Source organism: Trichomycterus rosablanca, chromosome 13 (assembly GCF_030014385.1).
Source record: "Trichomycterus rosablanca isolate fTriRos1 chromosome 13, fTriRos1.hap1, whole genome shotgun sequence".
Taxonomy (NCBI): domain Eukaryota; kingdom Metazoa; phylum Chordata; class Actinopteri; order Siluriformes; family Trichomycteridae; genus Trichomycterus; species Trichomycterus rosablanca.
The window spans coordinates 22,581,776-22,601,216 of record NC_086000.1 but is presented as its reverse complement, the minus strand read 5'-3'; the positions used below and the strand labels follow the sequence as shown (position 1 = coordinate 22,601,216).

Here is a 19,441-nt window from a genome sequence, read left to right as displayed (position 1 = left end):
AGATAAATGCAACCTCAAACTATATTGCACAAATAGAAGCCATACACCAATTCTAGTAAATTGAATGTCAACTTCACTGTGCCAAAGACAAAAATAAACATCCAGACAGTGATCAACAAATGGTCGAAAAGCCAGCAGCTGTCATGATATAGGGGTTATCTGCAATAACAGCAAATAAATGATTTCTATAATTTAGTATTTGCATTTCATATACTGTTAAGAACACTTAGGCCACTTTCTTTAAAACAGTCAGTGCCAGGTTTCTGGGTATAAGAATTTCTCATTTTTGAGAGTGGCATTCACTGTTTCTTTTATAACTTAGTTCAGACCCTGGTAAAACAAAGCATTCCCACACCACTACACTATTAACACCATGTTTGATTTATATCATACAGTGCTAACTGGAATTATTCCTTGTCATGTTTAACTAGCCTAATTAGCTTAACAATGAAATTTGATGAATTAGCTGAATACGTAATGTTCTATGTTTGAAATGGGGCGGGTCAGATGGTGCTATAAGAGATATGAGAGATGAACCCAGTTTGAAGGATGGTTAACCAAAGGGGATAATAACAAAGCAATCAGAAACTGAGCATGTTAACACCACTGTACTTTACTGTTTTTGACAAGAAAACAAGAATCTGTTCTGAAGACTTTTGAATACAGTCCAAGAAAGCATGAACCAAGAAAAATAACATTTTAAATATTCAGCATTGAAAGTTCTTACAATCAGTAAACATAAATAAACAAATATGGTAAAGTTGTGCCACTGCATAAATAAAAACTGCTAGCTTTGACTCACTTCTCTGGCTCTACTCTTCATCTTAAGAGTTTTTGATAGGTTTAGGCTTAGCAATATTGGCTCGTACACGGGCTTGGTCCACAGAATCTAGAAGGTTCTTGGAGTCCATGGCTAATATGTGTGCTGCTGTTAGCATCTGCTTTTTACATTCATCCTTTAGAGAGGTAATGGCATTTTGTTGGGCTAGCCGCATCTTCTTGATCAGCTCTTCCAGGTCCTTATTTAACAGCTTCTGAGTGCCTTCGATCTAACACACCAACATGTGGGAGGGTAATGTGTATATATATATTAAAATGCATAACTGTTACAGAATTCAACATTTTTTTTCTTTCCTTATAGATGTCTACTCCATTGTTTCTTATTTTAGTCATGACAGGCAGGCATAACAGATCAGAAAATTACAGAAAAATCATTTGACTGCTAGGCAGTTGTAGGTCACTGGTTGAAGCCCCACCACTGCCACCACTCCCCACCACTGCCAGGTTGCCACTGTTGGGCCCTTGAGCAAGGCTGTTAACCTTTAATTGGTTACTGTCACAGTACTGTACGTCATTTTGGATAAAAGTGTCTGCCAAATTTGATGGTAAAACTTTAAATTTCAATATTATGTTTAAATTTGGAAAACTTTACATTTAAAATTTGCATCATTGCCCAATAACAGAAATGTTAAGCTGTCCTAAACATGTATCCTAAAATAAAGTCCTATATGATGCAACAGACTGAATGACAACATCACAAAGTGGTACATGCTTTACCGTCCCAACTTAAACTTGAAATTGTTGCAGCAATAGACGCATATTTAACCAGACAAAACGTAAAATATCTTTTACCACTGACTGCCTTTAAAATTTTAATACACTGATAAGTAGCAAAAAAGAGAATGTAGTTAATTAGATTAGATTATTTGCTTGGAATATATGTTAAATTGTTTAAATGGTACAAAGTGTAGATGTTTCTGTGGATGTAGCAAAATTATGTAAAAAATTGATTTATGGTTAAAAATATGCTGTATTAAGAACAAACATAAAAATGGCTGTCAGGTTCTGTGTGCTTTATGTGAGTTTAATATAAATCGTATAGGAATCTGTTGAAGCAGTTGTGTTTAAATTAAACACATTTAAACACATTTAGGGTTTGCCACGCTGGACCATCTGTATTTTTGATTTGGCAAATTTTTTATGCTAAAAGCTTTTCCTGAACCAACCCTCCTGTTTAAATTTGTACCCCCCTGGAGCCTAAAAACATTATTACTGGGTTAAATAAGCATATATTTTTTGCTGTGTGTTACCTCAGCCCTGACTGACTCATGCAGGCTTGGTAGGACTTGATCCACACTAAGGATTAGACTACGCAACGTCAACCCCACATTCTGGCAAAAAAACAAACAAACATATTTTTACTTTAGAAACCTCCGGCAAGTCTGTTTACCACATTTCATCACAACATTTACAAGATCCGTTGGCAATCTACTGCAATTGTGGTTTAATGTGATTTATGAACACCAATCCCACCTTCACTACACCAACATATTCAGACGGTGGCAATGTGTTGACATCATTCTTGAGCTTCATCACCATTTTGACCATTTCCATCACATTGTGATAGACCTGATCATCAGAACGGTCCAGTTCAGCTGTAGGGGCGGGCTGTTTTGTGACAGACAACCTCAGTGTTAGATCAAGTGTGTGGTAAAGGTTTCAGTCCTGACAGTTCTACCAAATGTCATAATCATTTGTATAATCTGGTTAGATTTAGAGCTCAACCTTAAAGTACATGGTTAAAACAGTAAGGTGCAGAAGTAGGACTGGCAAGTCCTATACATGTTATCTAAGCATTTTGTTAAACTCTGTTACTTTGATTGTTGCTAGCTGATCATTTAGAAACCTCAAAAGTATGGTTTTAAAGTGGAGGGCAAAGACACACTCCTTGCTAGATGGATTAACAGTGGAATTACCTGTGCGGCTTGTCTGGGTGGCTTATCTGGGGGATGTCGTATCTGATCTGTAAGAGTATAGAGACCTACTGTGGGTACACTGTGAGTAGAATAGAAACTTAAATATTTAAAAAGCCACTTAGATGTTATTTGAATTTTTAAATATAAGACATGGGTACAAGTATGTTGGCATTTTTCCCAATTTTCCTCCCAATCTAGTCATATCCAGTTAGCTGATTGCATTATGCTTCCTCTCTACTGATGCTGATCTCCACTCCTGATTGACAAGAGACTGACATACGCCCCCTCCGACACAAGTGCAGTAGCCGACTGCATCTTTTCACCTGCACAAGGCAAGTTCATAAGTGGATCAGCTCTGTGTACGGAGAGCCACACCCTGATCAACGCATTATTCCTCGACTCTATGCAGGTGCCATCAACCAGCCAGCAGGGGTCGTAATTGCACCAACAGAGGTCCCTGCTCCTGCTCCCACCCTGTATGAACAACAGCCAATCGCAGATGGCAGAGCTGAGTTTCAAACCGACAAGTTCGAAATGTCAGCTCTGGTGTGCTAGCATGTTTTATCACTGCGCCACCTGAGCAGTGCAGCTTCTAAATTTTTTTAAAAAGTTTTTTACTAGATTTTGAACCAGGCGACTGAGATTTTCTCTCATTCACCCGCAAAGCATAAGTAAAGGTTTAAACTGGCTCACACTCAACTTCCAATTCGACTAAAGCTGTTGAAGCATTTCGTGCTCTGTCCAGGCCAGGCAAGTTCTTTTACAACAAACTATTTTTTATAAAATATGTTTTGAGCAGAAGTCACTGATATGCTGAAATAGGAAGGGTATTTTCCAAACAGTTGTGAGTAAGAAGAACACAGTTCTCTAAAATGCCATTGTGGCTTTTTTTCATCTCTGGTCAGCAGAACTACACAATCCATTTGTCACTATGTCCAAGTGGGATTATTCTGGTTCCTTTGATTTCCTCTTAACTCTCACAGGTGGACAGGCTGCTCTACGTTGCCCCTAGGTGTAAGCATGTGAATTTGGCAAATATATTTTGTGCAATAGATTCACGCCCTATCTTTGATGCCTGACTTGAGGCCAGTGTATTTCAGGTGGCACCAGGCTAACTATGACCCCCATTCCTGATTCAAACCTCGGCGGTTATGGGCTAGCACAATAAACTGCTGTGACACCATTTTTTTGAAATGCAAAGTAGTAAACACAACCACAAAAAATCATGCTGTCATTACCCATGGCTGCCACACAATCGGATCAACCCCCATGCTTATGTGCTGACAATTTTTTATTTTTTTTTATTAAATGTTGCCCCGTTGTCCTTAGAACATATTTTTGCTGTTTGTCTCCAAAGAGTTTCATTTAAACATCATTAGTTCACAGCACTTGTTTCCTCTGACTGTTGTTTTGCTCCAGAAATGATTTTTTGTGACAAGATTTACATATAATGTTTCCTTGTGATGACTTCTTCATGCAGATCATGTTTTCTCTAGCAAAGTCACACAGTAATATGTCATTTTAATGTCATTTTAGACAGTGGAAACTGCAGGATTTTATATATTTTTATTTCAAAATCATTAGCTAAGTAGAGGAACACATGGTTTGCACAAGGCTTGAAAAATTAAATATTTTTATGATCTAATGATATTTCTTAACTTGTCTGACAAGTCTTAGCAGGCCAAAACAGTTTTTGCCTAAAAAACAAAAAAAATTATTTATATATCATTTTAAAGTAACTTTGCAATAACATTTAACATATACACTGATCAGCCATAACCACCTCTTTGTTTATACACTCACTGTCCATTTTTATCAACTCCACTTACCATATAGAAGCACTTTGTAGTTCTACAATTACTGACTGTAGTCCATCTGTTTCTCTACATACTGTTTTAGCCTGCTTTCACCCTGTTCTTCAATTGTCAGGACCCCCACAGGACCACCACAGAGCAGGTATTATTTAGGTGATGGATTATTCTCAGCACTGCAGTGACAATGACATAGTGGTGGTGTGTTAGTGTGTTGTGCTGGTATGAGTAGATCAGACACTTTAAATACTTTTTTGGAGTTTTTAAATACTGTGTCCACTCACTGAGATGATCGCTCATCTATTTCTGCTGTTTGAGTTGGTCATCTTCTAGATCTTTATCAGTGGTCACAGGATGCTGCCTACAGCAGTTGTTGGCTGGATATTTTTGAACTATTCTCAGTCCAGCAGTGACAGTGAGGTTTTTAAAAACTCCATCAGCATTAAAGTGTCTGATCCACTCATACCAGCACAACACACACTAACACACCACCACTATGTTAGTGTCACTGCAGTGCTGAGAATGATCCACCACCCAAATAATACCTGCTCTGTAGTGGTCCTGTGGGGGTCCTGACTATTGAAGAACAGCATGAAAGGGGGCTAACAAAGCATGTACAGAAACAGATGGACTACAGTCAGTAATTGTAGAACTACAAAGTGTTTCTATTTGGTAAATGGAGCTGATAAAATGGACAGTGATTGTAGAAACAATTAGGTGGTTTTAATGTTATGGCTGATCAGTGTATACTGTATGTAGGTCAAATGTGGCCAAGCTTTTGCATATAACTGTGCTCTAAAAAAAAAGTGCTATAGTTATTCAGGTATAATCAGTTTTAACACCACCAGAACTAAATGTGCAATAGGCAAACCATCCTGTTTACTTACCATAATCTGTCTCTATTTTTGGCACCTAAAGAAATACATACAAAAATGGCTGTGAGAAAACACTGACAGTTATATTAAACACCTGATATTTCTGATAGAGGTTAAAAGATAAGCATGGATAAGAGCATTACCATGTTTACTTTTGTGTCATCATGAAGCATTGGGTCCTAAAAAGGACATCATTTAAGTTAAATACTCAGTAAGCAACTATGACATTTAAATACATACATGAATATGAACCTGAACATAAACATCACACAACCTACAATTTACACTTACTTAGAAGAACATACCATAAACCAAGGTACAGTAAACAATTGATTGTTGAATTAAACAAATAATACAATTGCTGTTGAAAGTGCGGACTAAATCTGTTGTTTACAGTTGAAACAAACTAATGTTTCTCTGTCTAAACCATAAGCCAGCAGCTGATTCCTACAAAGAGCTCTAATGCTTACAGTGCTCACCAGAAAACCCTTAACATCCAATTAAAATCTGATGGTTATGGAAATAAAAAGACATTCAATTCCAGAGTACACAGTATGAAGGTAAAATAAATCCCAAATTAATGGTTACATACTATAATTTATTGACTCACCAGCAATTTCTCCTTTTCCTCAAGCCACTGGTTGTCCTTCAACATTTCCCGTTGTTGCCTCTTTAGAGTCTCCTGCATGCTCTGTTTCTCCAGCTCCCACAACCGATGAGCATCTTCAACACTGGATGGCTCAGTAATCTTAAAAATAAAAACAGGATGATATGCTCTATAGACATGAAGCTGCATAAAAAGATTAAAATGAAGGTATGCATTAAAATGAGATAACTCTAAGCATGTGATGCCATAGAAAAAGCCATTAGAATAGAAATAACACAACAGCAAAGCCAGCTTGAAAATCATTAGTCTGTCATAAATCCGAAAAGATGTTTCAAAAAGTCATGGCTCTAGGATTCCAACAAAGTCATGGCTCTAGGTTTCCAACAAAGTCATGGCTCTAGGATTTTAACAAAGTCATGGCTCTAGGATTCCAACAAAGTCATGGCTCTAGGATTTTAACAAAGTCATGGCTCTAGGATTCCAACAAAGTCATGGCTCTAGGATTCCAACAAAGTCATGGCTCTAGGATTCCAACAAAGTCATGGCTCTAGGATTTTAACAAAGTCATGGCTCTAGGATTTTAACAAAGTCATGGCTCTAGGATTCCAACAAAGTCATGGCTCTAGGATTTTAACAAAGTCATGGCTCTAGGATTTTAACAAAGTCATGGCTCTAGGATTCCAACAAAGTCATGGCTCTAGGATTTTAACAAAGTCATGGCTCTAGGATTCCAACAAAGTCATGGCTCTAGGATTTTAACAAAGTCATGGCTCTAGGATTCCAACAAAGTCATGGCTCTAGGATTATAACAAAGCCATGGCTCTAGGATTCCAACAAAGTCATGGCTCTAGGATTTTAACAAAGTCATGGCTCTAGGATTTTAACAAAGTCATGGCTCTAGGATTTTAACAAAGTCATGGCTCTAGGATTCCAACAAAGTCATGGCTCTAGGATTTTAACAAAGTCATGGCTCTAGGATTCCAACAAAGCCAGGGCTCTAGTATTCCAACAAAGTCATGACTCTAGGATTCCACCAAAGTCATGGCTCTAGGATTCCAACAAAGTCATGGCTCTAGGATTCCACCAAAGGCATGGCTCTAGGATTCCAACAAAGTCATGGCTCTAGGATTCCACCAAAGGCATGGCTCTAGGATTCCAACAAAGTCATGGCTCTAGGATTCCAACAAAGCCATGGCTCTAGGATTCCAACAACCTGCTGACATTTCAACAGAGTAAGACTAACTAACACATTATATAGGAAGTCACAGAAATGTAAGGAACTGTAGACAACTCTAGCCCTGTAAGTGCACAATATGAAAGACAAAGGTCAAACTGTGTCTATGTGGGGGAAGCAAGGAGGAAACTACTGCTAACCAAAAGAAACATCTGTTTAACTAACATATGCAAAAATACAACCTCTCGTATAATGTTGTACAGGAAAAAAATTAAATTAGTTTGGAACACAAGTGTTTCTATATGTCTTATTTACATAGAGCCACTGCTGCTGTGAGTGGTGCAGCCAGTTATTAAAATAAGGTTGCAGATTCGTTTTCACAGTGATTAAATACAGTTTTGGATTATTTGTTTCTTAAAAATAATATAGGGTTTTACTTATCTTTCCTTTGTGTTGTATTAAGTTTTATTTAACTCATTGAAACTACTCAGTATGAGAGATATGCAGAAAGGGGACAATGACATGACTCTTACCCCCAGGCTGCAGTGCCGCGGGGACAGAGGTAGGGTCATGATGATGTGTGCCGATCGGAAGCCTGGTAAGCCAGCAAGCGCAGGTGAACTAGCAGACAGACAGCCAGGGAGCTGGAAAGTTGGCCACAAAAAAATATCGTAGACACGCTCACAAACAAAACCACAGTACCCACATATGGCGAACTTATACACACATACATACATACAGGCAATGACCTATATACACTGAAAGCTAAAAGCATTGATATGGCTCAAGAAGAAATGCTTGCAGAGTGATTTGTACAATACAAGCCACATTATATGAGCAATAGTTTGTAAGTACCAACACCAAAACAACAAAACTCATAAAAATATATAGAAAATTTTGCCTTCATATGCAATTTAAAACTTGGTCATTAGTGTTGCATAAGATATTTTTTTAATGATGCATGCTTTTGCATATGGCAGTCCCCCCTAAGCTGTGGTTGCTCCTAAATGTGTACAAGTAACAATATTAGCAGTTACAGTTGAATGGGTCAGTTCTAACAAGAAAGAAAATTATGAACTGAATTGTTGGAAAAATAACCAAAGCAGCACAACTTGTCAATGCGCAGTGTTGGTGGAATGTCTGCGTGTAGCTGTTAGCAATAAGTCTAACTAACAGATACAAATCTGTTAGTTAGACAGGGTGTCTACATACATATGCACACTGGGACACAGGAAAAGTATACCTGCATCTGTAGCCTTGGGTTAACAGTGTTAAAATCAGTTGATTTCTGTCTTGATGGCTAATAAAACAAGAGTAAGAAAATCATGAGTGATTGTCTAGAGGTAGCTAATACATAGAAAACAAAAGCAGGATAAGATACCTTAGGTGGAGGAAAGTGCATGCTCGAAGCGCGTACTCTGTCCCTTTGCCGCTCCACTGTCTGTTCCTGCTCCATCTTGTAAACATCACTGCCAAGAAAAAAATGCATTTTGTCCCTTCTACTGTATTTTCTTTTTTTTCTTTTTTAAAATATTTTCTTTATGCATTTTCTCCCCTTTTTCTCCCTTTTTAGCGCATCCAATTGCCCAATTGCGTCATCCTGAGAGCACTCTATTCTCATCTCTGTGCAGGCGCCATCAATCAGCCAGAAGAGGTCGTTATTGCACCAGTCATGAGAGAGAGACCCCATCCAGCTTAGTCCCGCCCATATCTGAACAACAGGCCAATCGTTGTTCATGTGGCCGCTCAGCTTTAGCCGGCAGGCAGAGCTGAGATTCGATACGATGTATTCGAGATCCCAGCTCTGGTTCCAGTGTGTGTTTTTACCGCTGCGCCACCTGAGCGGCCATTCTACTGTATTTTCCCAACTCATAGTGAGTAGGCTGGCAAATACGAACCTGAGATTACAGACAAGGTTTATGAAGCGGGGTCGTTCTTTAGGGTCGTAGGCCCAGCAGCAGGTCATGAGTGAGTAGAGGGCAGGAGGGCACAGCTCAGGCTTGGGCAGCCGCATGCCCTGCTCCAGCTGGTTAATGACGTCCTTGTTTTCCAGCCAGAAGAAAGGCTGCTGACCCCAACTCATAATCTCCCACATGCACACAGCTAATAAAAATACAATCGTTCAGTTTACTGACTTTAAAGTGAATTTAAGTGCGAAAACATATAAAGCAGTATACTTTAAATCCTAATGATTGAATGGTCTTAATGGTCCTAATGACTGAATGGTCTTAAAACATTTTCAATCAGTTTAAAATCGCAAGTCCATCAGAAGGACCCTTGTAACTTTGGAAAATAAAAGACAGTTTGCCAAGCTGAATATTTCAAAACTAAATAACACTGCTTTAAAAAACATTTTTTCTGTTTTAATGATGCCAAGTACTAAATGACATTCATTTGTGTTGTGTGAGTACATGTTTCTAATTTGTTTATGTTTAAATAATGTTTGTTCATACAGTGAGTACCAACATTTTGAGTAAAATGTAAGTGGATGTAATGGTTTAATCATAACTATAAGAGAAGTCACTTACCAAACATCCAGACATCACTAGCTGAGGTAAATCTTCTAAAATTAATAGATTCAGGAGCCATCCATTTGATAGGTAATCGACTAATAGAGGCTTTAAATAGAAAACATGGTTTACAGAGTTTTATCAGAGGAAACTGTGTAATTAGATAAAAAATAAAATAGAATTTCCTTATTTGTCATATATACATATACAGGTGTACAGTACAATAAAATTCTTCCTTTGCATATCACAACTTGTTTGGAAGCTGGGGTCAGAGCACAGAGTCAGCCATTGTACGTCCCTGGAGCAGAGAGGGTTAGGGGCCTTGCTCAAGCTGGGATTTAAACTCTTAACCGTTCAGTTGATAGTCCAAAGCTTTACCCACCAGGCTACCACTGTCCCACTAATTATAACAGAGATACGACATGGTTAATTGTTCCAGGGCCCTTTTTATGTGTAGATGATGTGTATATTTTATCCATTTATTCATTGTCTGTTTTAACACCTTTATCTTGGTCAAGGTCATGGTGGGTCTGATTGGGTGAAAGGCAGAAAACATGCTAAAAAAAAAAGACACAAGTACATTACAGGGCAGAAACACACACACACTTTTTGTAGCTCCAATTGATTGGCCTGACTGCATGTCTTTGGACTTCTGGCAAAAAAACAGATTACCTAGAGGAAACCCACATGGACACAGGGAGAACATGTAAACTCCAGGCAGAAAGGAGCCCAGAAAGGAGCCTTTCTTGCTTTAAGACAACAGCGCTACCCACTGTGTTACCGTGCCACCCTGATGTGTAAACTCCTAAATATGGATGTACAGTGAGGTCCTTGAAGTTACACAAACAGATCTCTTATAACCTTTCTATCTAAAAGATAAGAACTACATGAACACGGGAAGATCGTACTCAAACTCAGTGACATCTCACTCAGACAGTGACTGGAGCTGAGGTTTAAACCCTGGCCTTATGACCCTGAAGCTGTGTGGCACTGTGCCACCTTGTTAAGATTCATCAAATAATGAAATTAGTAATTTAATTAATCAATACCTTGTATAAAAATAATATAAAAAGTGAGCATTTATCCATTTAAAGAGCACAAAAACCTGTACCTGATTGTAAAAACCTTTTTTTTTTACTTACCTTTGTAGTAATCTTCCTCTTCTATGTATCTAGACAACCCAAAGTCGCCCAACTTCACACAGTCTGGTTTAGCAACCAGAATATTTCTTATTGCAATATCTCTAAAGTCACAAAACAAAAGGAACTCTGTTATTCTGTATTTAAACTGTCAAAAACTTTAAAACGCACTGGATACTGAAATAACAAACAAAAAAACTAATAGAAATGTAAGGAACAATAAAACAATAAAACAATAAACAAAAACAAACTTTTGGTAGCATACATTTAACATTTGAGACACGTTTTGTATGTCATTTATAGTTTGTGTTTTAATTAAACTAAAAATAATTATTATAGTCACTCATAAATTGGGTTTTATTCAACTACAAACTCATGTGTTGCATTTGAATATGACAACAACATGTCTCTTTGTTCTGACAGCAAACAAAAATTAAAAAAGAAAACATTTCTTCCTGTTGCAGACTGTCTTCCTGCCACTGCAGCCCACAAAAAAAGTAGAAATGCTTTTCACTAAACCACTGATACTGATACTGTATTACAATGAACATACAAGACTTTGATCTACAAATAGGTCTCAGATAGAAAAAATGACCTAAGCAGAGACTAAAAGTTGTGTGTAAGCTAACAAGCTCAATAACCCCTTATGTCTATGATTACATGTATGGTTAAATGGTTGAATTGGTCAAAACGTTGTGTCCAAGCACTGTGATATGTGACAAAAGGTTCTTGTTAATCCTATTGTTATTGGTTAAAAAAAATTTCATTACAGAATTTAATTATTAAAATTCAGATAGACCTGAATATTTAAAGTGTTGGGGAGTGTTATCTGGTCAATGTACTCAATCAGCATTATAATACATACTGTACTTCTGTTTCACTTGGCGTGCTAGTCTATTACGCTAGCCCACCACCGCTAGGATCTGAGTTTGAACTGACCAGTTGTCTACACAGATATGATAGGCTATGTCTAGGGGATGCTTGTTGGCCAAGGCCTTGCTATGCCTTTTGTCCAGTGTTTTTACCAGTGAATTTGACCCCACCACAACCCCAAGATAAAGCAGGAAATGATATTTGAGTAAATCAACTGGCTGTGGCAGAAAAATAAGCTAATAAATGTTCATTTGTGGGCTTCTTTAATTTTGAATAAACATATACTAATTTGATAATGCCAAGGTGATCCAAAATCAAGAGACTACAGGCAATCCTGTGTAATGTATATCTAGAAGGACTGTAAAGTTGTTTTGGTTGATGATTGACTTTGTCTTCCAATTCCACATGAACTACACCCATGCTAGTCGAGGGCTGCGGGCTAGCACACGCCAGCAGACAAGTGTGAAGTGTGAAGCTGATGCATACAAAGAGCTATAACATGCACTAAAGGTCAGATAATAAACTATGTTTTTCTCCACTATACTTGTGCTGTGCCTTGACTAGACTGTAGGGGTTTCTGTTGCAATGGTATGGAGGTAACACCCTATATGGCCTTCCCTACCTCAGAAAAGCCAACTGTGTGTTCGGCAACCAACCAGGTCAGAGGCACTGAGACTAGGATGGTCTATCACATACTCAAGCACCCTTATTCAATTTTGCATAATTAACAGTCAATCCATTTTGCTCTTTCAAAAAGAAAATACTACAAACTTAAAAAATAATAAAAACTTTTTTTTTTTTTTTTTTTTAGTTTTTCATGCTTTTTAACCTAAGACATTGTTTGCATTTAGTGTGGTGACAGTTAATGTTTCTGTAAAAAGAAAAGAGAAAAAGAAGCTAGCTGATTCTGGAAACAAGACAAATAGTAATACACAGATTTAAATATTTCTTGAACAAAAATGTGTTCTTATAGGTGTTAATTAAAAAGTATGTTTTAAATAATGGTTTGCAGGTTAACAGTTAACAGTCCATACCTGTGTACCATATTCACACCCTCCAGGTAAGCCAGGGCTTTGCATATCTGCAGACTGTAAAGGAGGAAGGTAACTGTAGACAATTTGTGCTGGTTCTCAATCAAGTATTGTCCAAGCTACAGGAAACAGGTTAGGAAATAATAGGGTTAGGAGATTTATCTAATGAGTCATAAACATTAGCTCAAATGAGTCATGAGCAAAGCTGTCTTTCTCAATCATAGCATGTTTGTTAGATTATCATACTATCGTGCTTCCATTATTTCCATTATATTTATTATTATTATCTTCATCACTCACCTCTCCATACTGGTAGAGCTCCATTACAATCCACACTGGATCCTCTTCGATGATTCCAATCAGTCTCACAATATGGGGATGGTCAAGTTTTTTCATGATCACTGTCATAAGAGATTGAGTAACATGGTTTGGTACATCACATGATTACACAAGTTTGTGTACATGTCAGCATGAAAATGGCTTACCAGCTTCACTCATGAACTTTTCTTTGATGTCTATTGAGCAGTCCTTGCATGTCTTTACTGCAACACTTACCCTCTCCCCTGTCTGAATAATAATGCAATGCAAGTCAATTCAAGTTTCTAAATTTTTAGCTTACTAAACTGTTAGGGTTTTTCATTTTTGTAAGGAACTTTAAAACACAGGAGATGCCCTCTAAGTTTTACAGATTTGGAAGAGTGGGCAAAAAGATTGCCAAGTCAAGATGTGTCATGCTGATTAGATTCGTACCCAAAAAGGCAGTCATAAAATCAAGGTGCTTCAATAAAATTGTAGTTTGAGGGTGTGCAAATTTATGCAACCACATTATTGTACATTTTTTTTTCATTATTGTACGTTCATTTTATGTTGTTTTGCAATTGAATTGTACAGATTATGTCACATTAACTGGTGGAAATTCTCTGAAATTATTTGACTCTGTCTCAATAATTGCATCACAAAAACCTGGCATTGTAACAAGAAAATGTCGACTTTTAATGTGCACTGCACTGTATGTCTATAATCTTAATTATGTAAGTATGTAGTAAGCGTCTAGATCAAAAACAATTTGTTTTGTAAAACTGAAATGTAACCCTGTAATAAATAATAACAAATACTGTGCTAGCACATAAATATCAACTTTTGAGTATGTTAATGACATACCTGGCATTTGTAAACTCCTTCATGGACCTCTCCAAAAAAGCCTTCGCCCAGAATCCGACCCAGCACAATACTATCTCTGGAAATGCTGTACCTGTCACCTAATGATTAAGGAGGATTGCAGTTATTCTAGCTATTGGAAAAATACTTGATTGTTCAGAGCAAAGGTACTGTAATTATTATGTGATACAAAAGAAAAGCACTGCTATGATGAGAGTGATTTTGTTCTCAGCCTTTGTTTTTTTTTATGTAGCACTTACTTGTTTCAGGATTTTCATCTGATATCTCTGAGTAAATATCAGAGTCTGTGAAATAAAAAAAAATATTGCCTGTTGTTGTTTCATAAACAATCAAAGACTTTATTAAAACATTTTAGAATGACAGAAAAGTCTGACATACTTGCTTTTCCACTGTCAGAAAATGTACTTTCCTTACTGCAAAAGAAACATGTTGAATTTAACAGTAAAACTCATAAACATGTTTTTAAAATATCTTAAACAATGTAACATTACTCACCTATTAGGAATAAGAGGTAGAGAAACGGCTTCTTTTTCTGAGAAATACAAAGTCACAATAACTAAATAGAGTAAAATACAATGTAATATATTTAACCAAAAATGATGTTTTAGTTCATTAGGAAAGGAGACAGCAAAATGTTCAGCTAGTACAGATTCAACTGCCATGATGTTCAGCAGAAACTAGCAGCTCTACAACGTACCTTTTTTTGGTCTGATGATCAAAGAAGTTTCTGTTCCACTCTCTAGACGACAATAACCATCTATTAAGTCAGCCATGTTTTCAGCAATTGCTAATGATGCTGTGTTGATTGACAGAGGCTGTGGAATTAACATAGTAAATCTGCTGTTACTAAAATAAAAGCTGGTCCCTAAATAAACCCTAAAATTTATTTTAACTACTAAATACAAGTTAACTAGCTTGAAAACTATTCTTTCTGAAAAAAATAAAGGGGACTAGTTTAAGACACAGTAACAAAGATATGTAATATTTCGCTATGTAAAAATTTTCTGCATTTAATTCCAAAATACTTACAGTTCACTGGCTGTTCATGAAGTTGAATAATCTGATTACTAAGAATGGATATACGCCAACATTTTTAAATTAACTATTCAATATGTAATTTGTGCAAAGTGAAGTCTATATAGCTATATTACTGTAACTACATCCACTTGTTACAATTTTCTGCAATTTTTATTGTGGTATAGGGGCCACTCACAGTTGAAATTTGAACAAAACCCTTAATAAAGCCTAGCAAAAAAAACAACAGTTTAAAACAAGTTTAAACAAAAAATAGCCCAGCCCAGTTGGCTATTACTTCCTATTAATTCAGAGGCTTAAGGAACTAACATTACAGAGTAATAATGGATGAATAATATAGAATGGAGTTACATGCACACAGTAGGAAGGAATATTAAATTTAGCGAGTTTAAACTGAATAATGCAGTTGATTGTGTCCAGAATAGGGTCCACAGGTCTTTGAATTTGGTAGTTCAGATTTAGTTTTTTTTTTTCTTGTGCAATGTGTACTCTGGTGCCAGGCAGTATCCAGTGCTATATGACATTTGTTGCAAGTGCTAAATACTCTATCTAAACAAAACATTTTCTATTAGTTTCTATTTTAATTGCATTATTAGGCATTTTTATATATTCCCAGATAGATTTTTTCAGGCTTAAATGCAACTGCTTGTTTTAGAATGAATTATCCTGAAATTTGCTTCAAGTTCAGTTACTTAAATCTAATTGCCAATAGCAGTTATTTTACATAGTTACAGTTTAATGCCATTTAATAATTAATAATCTTACCTGCTTAGCTCCCTTTATTTCCACATATAACAGAGCCTTTCCATCATTTTGCAGGGAACATTTGATTTTCTGAACTTGAGAGAAGGCAGCTAGACAGATGGGCTGTAGCAAAAGTAGTTAATAATAGAGTTAAAAGGGACACAACAAAAACATTGAGAATAAAATTTGTTAAGCCTGCATTAATTATACTGATTTCGTCACTTTACTTTCTCGGGAATTCAAAGTGTATAAGCCTCACTTTTCCTTCATTTAAAATACCAGAGATTATTGAAAACCCCCATTTCTTCCTACTGTGTTAAAATAGCAGTTAAATGAGCAGTTAAAACTCTGTCCCAAAACATATACAACTGTCAAATCAGTTTACTGCTTATGGTGCCAATAATATTGATTTATTTGATGTAATCAAAAAGAGCACTTTAATTTTACCAACTTAGCATGCCAGCTAGCTAAAGTCAAGTGCAATTCACACATCTGAGACCAAAGGTAAAACAAAAAGAAAACCACAGAGAAAAAAAACATTTAAACATTATCAGACACTAAATGGGATGACACGGTGGCACAGGGTGTAGTGCTGTCATCTAACAACAAGAAGGGCCTGGGTTTGATTCCCCAGCTAAGTGGCGCTGCTGTGAGTGTGTACGTGAATAATAAATGAACCTTATTAAATTTTTTGTCATTTAATTAATAGCACCCCAACTACCTTTGACTGTGTAAATAATACTGGTAAATATTAACTTCGCTATTAGCTACTCATCATTATTACTGCAAGTTGTCACCCTTACGATGCATGTTTTACCCTCCTGATTTGTTTTTTTGCTTAAAACAAGGTGCCTAAGTGCCTGTTTTTAATGAATAAAACTTGATTAGTTTGACATCAGTACAATTAAATCAAAACTCTAAGATGTTTTAAAGCCTTTAAAATAAACATAAAAGAACTTTAAATATAAAAATGGCTGTATTATTTATATATTATTTATGTAATATCCACAGAAAGAAAACAGGTTGTGGTGATAAAAGAGCATGACTTACTACAGAACTTTTTTCTGTTCGCTGACAAATGCCTTTTGGCCCAATAACAAGGTCAACAGCCAAGCTCCATCCTTGCTGTACATAAAGAATAAAGGCAGTTAGCAATTACACTGAAACTGTGCCCTGTTTTAAGTTTCTTACTATATCAAATGAAGAGGACCTATAAGGGTAATCTGATGGAACATGTGATCAAAGTAAGCTTATTCAAAAAGTATTCAGACAACTCAACACTTTTTATACTTTATTGTGTTGGAGATCCGATTATAATTGGACGTAATTGCCATTTTGCACAACAAAGTTTTTAACAAAGTAATGCTTTTTAGCTTTTAAAATTACATTAATTTAATTACATTAACTAAATTAAAAACTAAAATCTTATTCACAAAAGAAATCAGACTTCCAATTTAACACTTTGCTGAAGCAGCATAGACTTCACTACAAGCGAGGATACATCACTACAAGTGAGGCAAATTTTTATGGAGATCCATGCACTGATCTCTATTATACCCCCTCTCTGTGCAGGCAGTTATGAGGAATTCCTCCAGCCTTCCTTCCTCCGAACAAGCCAATTATTGTCCATATAGGTGCCCAACCGGCCGATAGCAGAGCTGAGACTCAAACTCGCAATTTTGAAATGTAGGTAGTTGTTGGAGCCCAGAATGCTAAGCTGCATAAGTGTTATATTAAGGAAGTAATAAAAAAAAGATTTGCAATTCATTGCTGTTATTTTTATGCCCCAATTGTTTTGAAATTGGATTTGAATTGGGTTCAATTGCGATGTGTGTGGAGAAATTGTCTGTAGCTATAACTTTTTTTAGATGAAAGACAAGGGGTTATCTTTTCAATCATACCTGTAAATAAAAGTCATTAAAATAAAAAAAAACAAGCAGTAATAAGGGTCCTCACCACTAGCTCACAGGGGAAGACTTCCTCATCAAAACTGGAGAATAATGAAAAAGTCTCAAAGAACTTCATGATGCACTGCTCTTCCTTTAGAGATGAATATTGCTGGAATGTTTGCTGGATCATTTTTCTCAATTGCTTTGGCTGCACCCAAAATGAAAACAAGCATAAGTAACTAAAATATCCAAATTACAGCATATTCAGAGACTTTTTAATCTAAACTTTACCTTCATACTGCTGATCAGTTCTTGTGGAAAGAACAAATCAAGGCCCACTTCTTTCCTAAAAAAAACAACAAGCCAATTGTTATTAATTTTACTGCAGTATTTCTATGCTGTGTACCACCTAAGTACATGTATTATGAGTCGTAAGCATACATGCAGTAATAAAAAGCAATTGAACTTACTCCAGCAGATCGAAATTTGACTTTTTCTCCAGTCCGCTGGAATTCATATCTTTGTAAAATCTCCTGTTGGGTTACATGGGTTTGTGAGTCACATTTTAAATAATTTTGATTCATCTTCACTTGTTAATATAACATGTTAAACTAAAAACGCACTCCTTTTCAGAAAAGAAGCAGTCAGACCCAACATGTGTTAGCCTCCTCGGTTAAGAGTGGAAAAACAAATCAGGTACAACTAGGGGACAATCCATACAAAAAGAAAATGCCCTAACGAAAATGTTAAAGTACATACTGCAGGTAAACAAAGCAAATCTAATTACACAGTGTGCTAATACCTGATCTCCAGGCAGCCCAACTGTAAAGCCATGCCATCACTGACTTTGCTGGCACATTTCTGCATGTAGTCACTGCGGACCTGTAAGATGCCAAAAATCAAATGACATATATTTCTGTAAACTCTTGTCATTGCAGACGATGGTTTATGAATGTTCTATACTAACCTGGTGGTAGAAATACATCATGGTGGTTTTGTCTTCCTTTAATTTTTCCAAGAAATTAGTGGGGATGTATCGAATTCTCAGATCATATCTAGTCATAATACACAATAAGTTGAAAAAAAACATCATCATAAAAAGTTACATTACAACAGAACTTAACCTGTTTGAGATACACACCTCCACTCTGCCTCTAAATGCTGCTGCTCGTACTTCTTCTCTACCTCACCCACCGTCAGGTTCGGATGGAGCCAGTGCACTTCGTCTGATTTGAGGTGTTTTAGCCTCAAACCATAGCAACCAGTAAATTTGATGTTTGGACCAAGTCGTCCACTTTCCAAAATAGACTGAATGATGGCCTTCAGAGTAAAAACAAAGGCATGAGGGCATGGCAGATGGACATGTTACAGTTATATTTATCCCAATGTAGTCTGTAGCAGTTTAAATTCACTAGCTTGGTGTCCCTCATAAGACTGCAAATTATTCAGTGCTTTTAGAGAAGGCCCCTCTTTTTGCCGACATGTACTCATGAGCCTGTATAACGAGCTACAAACACTTTGAATAATAGATGAAAAATGAAATCCACCTCTTCCAGTCAGAGAGCAGAGCCAATTAATCTGTTTTCAGACAGCAAGCATTTCCATGGGGGATCTCACTTATATACCTTATATCTTATATAAATATCTTTAGAGTATAGCCCTTCATATAAAACATACTAGGTTTTAAACCCCAAACCAAGTAACACCAGAAAAGGATCTTTACTTACAAACCCCATTTCGAAAAAAGTCAAAATTAATCGTACTTTTTAAATATAAACAAATATACAATGTGATTTCTGCAACACACTCAAAAAAGAG

General features: G+C 36.5%; 1 protein-coding gene across 1 annotated transcript; it reads right to left on the bottom strand.

Moving 5' to 3' along the window:
* Positions 1-593: 593 nt before the first annotated feature.
* ptk2ba (protein tyrosine kinase 2 beta, a) lies at positions 594-19,202 on the bottom strand. Its single transcript, XM_063008063.1, has 29 exons — positions 18,765-19,202; positions 18,591-18,678; positions 18,426-18,505; positions 18,094-18,156; positions 17,915-17,969; positions 17,691-17,831; positions 16,785-16,859; positions 15,756-15,857; positions 14,653-14,770; positions 14,451-14,487; positions 14,334-14,368; positions 14,195-14,239; positions 13,938-14,035; positions 13,262-13,343; positions 13,077-13,177; positions 12,780-12,895; positions 10,876-10,976; positions 9,752-9,841; positions 9,122-9,326; positions 8,605-8,692; positions 8,467-8,523; positions 7,757-7,867; positions 6,053-6,190; positions 5,586-5,621; positions 5,455-5,479; positions 2,757-2,803; positions 2,314-2,448; positions 2,091-2,171; positions 594-1,049 (listed from the first exon to the last, which is right to left on the bottom strand). The coding sequence occupies exons 2-29, from the start codon at positions 18,609-18,611 to the stop codon at positions 825-827; spliced, it is 2,508 nt and encodes an 835-aa protein (XP_062864133.1). The 5' UTR covers positions 18,612-18,678; positions 18,765-19,202; the 3' UTR covers positions 594-824.
* Between the last annotated feature and the right edge of the window lie 239 nt (positions 19,203-19,441).

Bases quoted from the DNA above. Each gene is read 5' to 3' on its own strand.
- ptk2ba (XM_063008063.1), bottom strand. From the start codon at position 18,611: ATGATGTATTTCTACCACCAG. The intron at 14,488-14,652 runs GTACGTTGTAGA...TGTATTTCTCAG, and splicing joins GATCATCAGACCAAAAAAAG to AAAAAGAAGCCGTTTCTCTA. The intron at 5,480-5,585 runs GTAATGCTCTTA...GTATTTCTTTAG, and splicing joins ATGACACAAAAGTAAACATG to GTGCCAAAAATAGAGACAGA.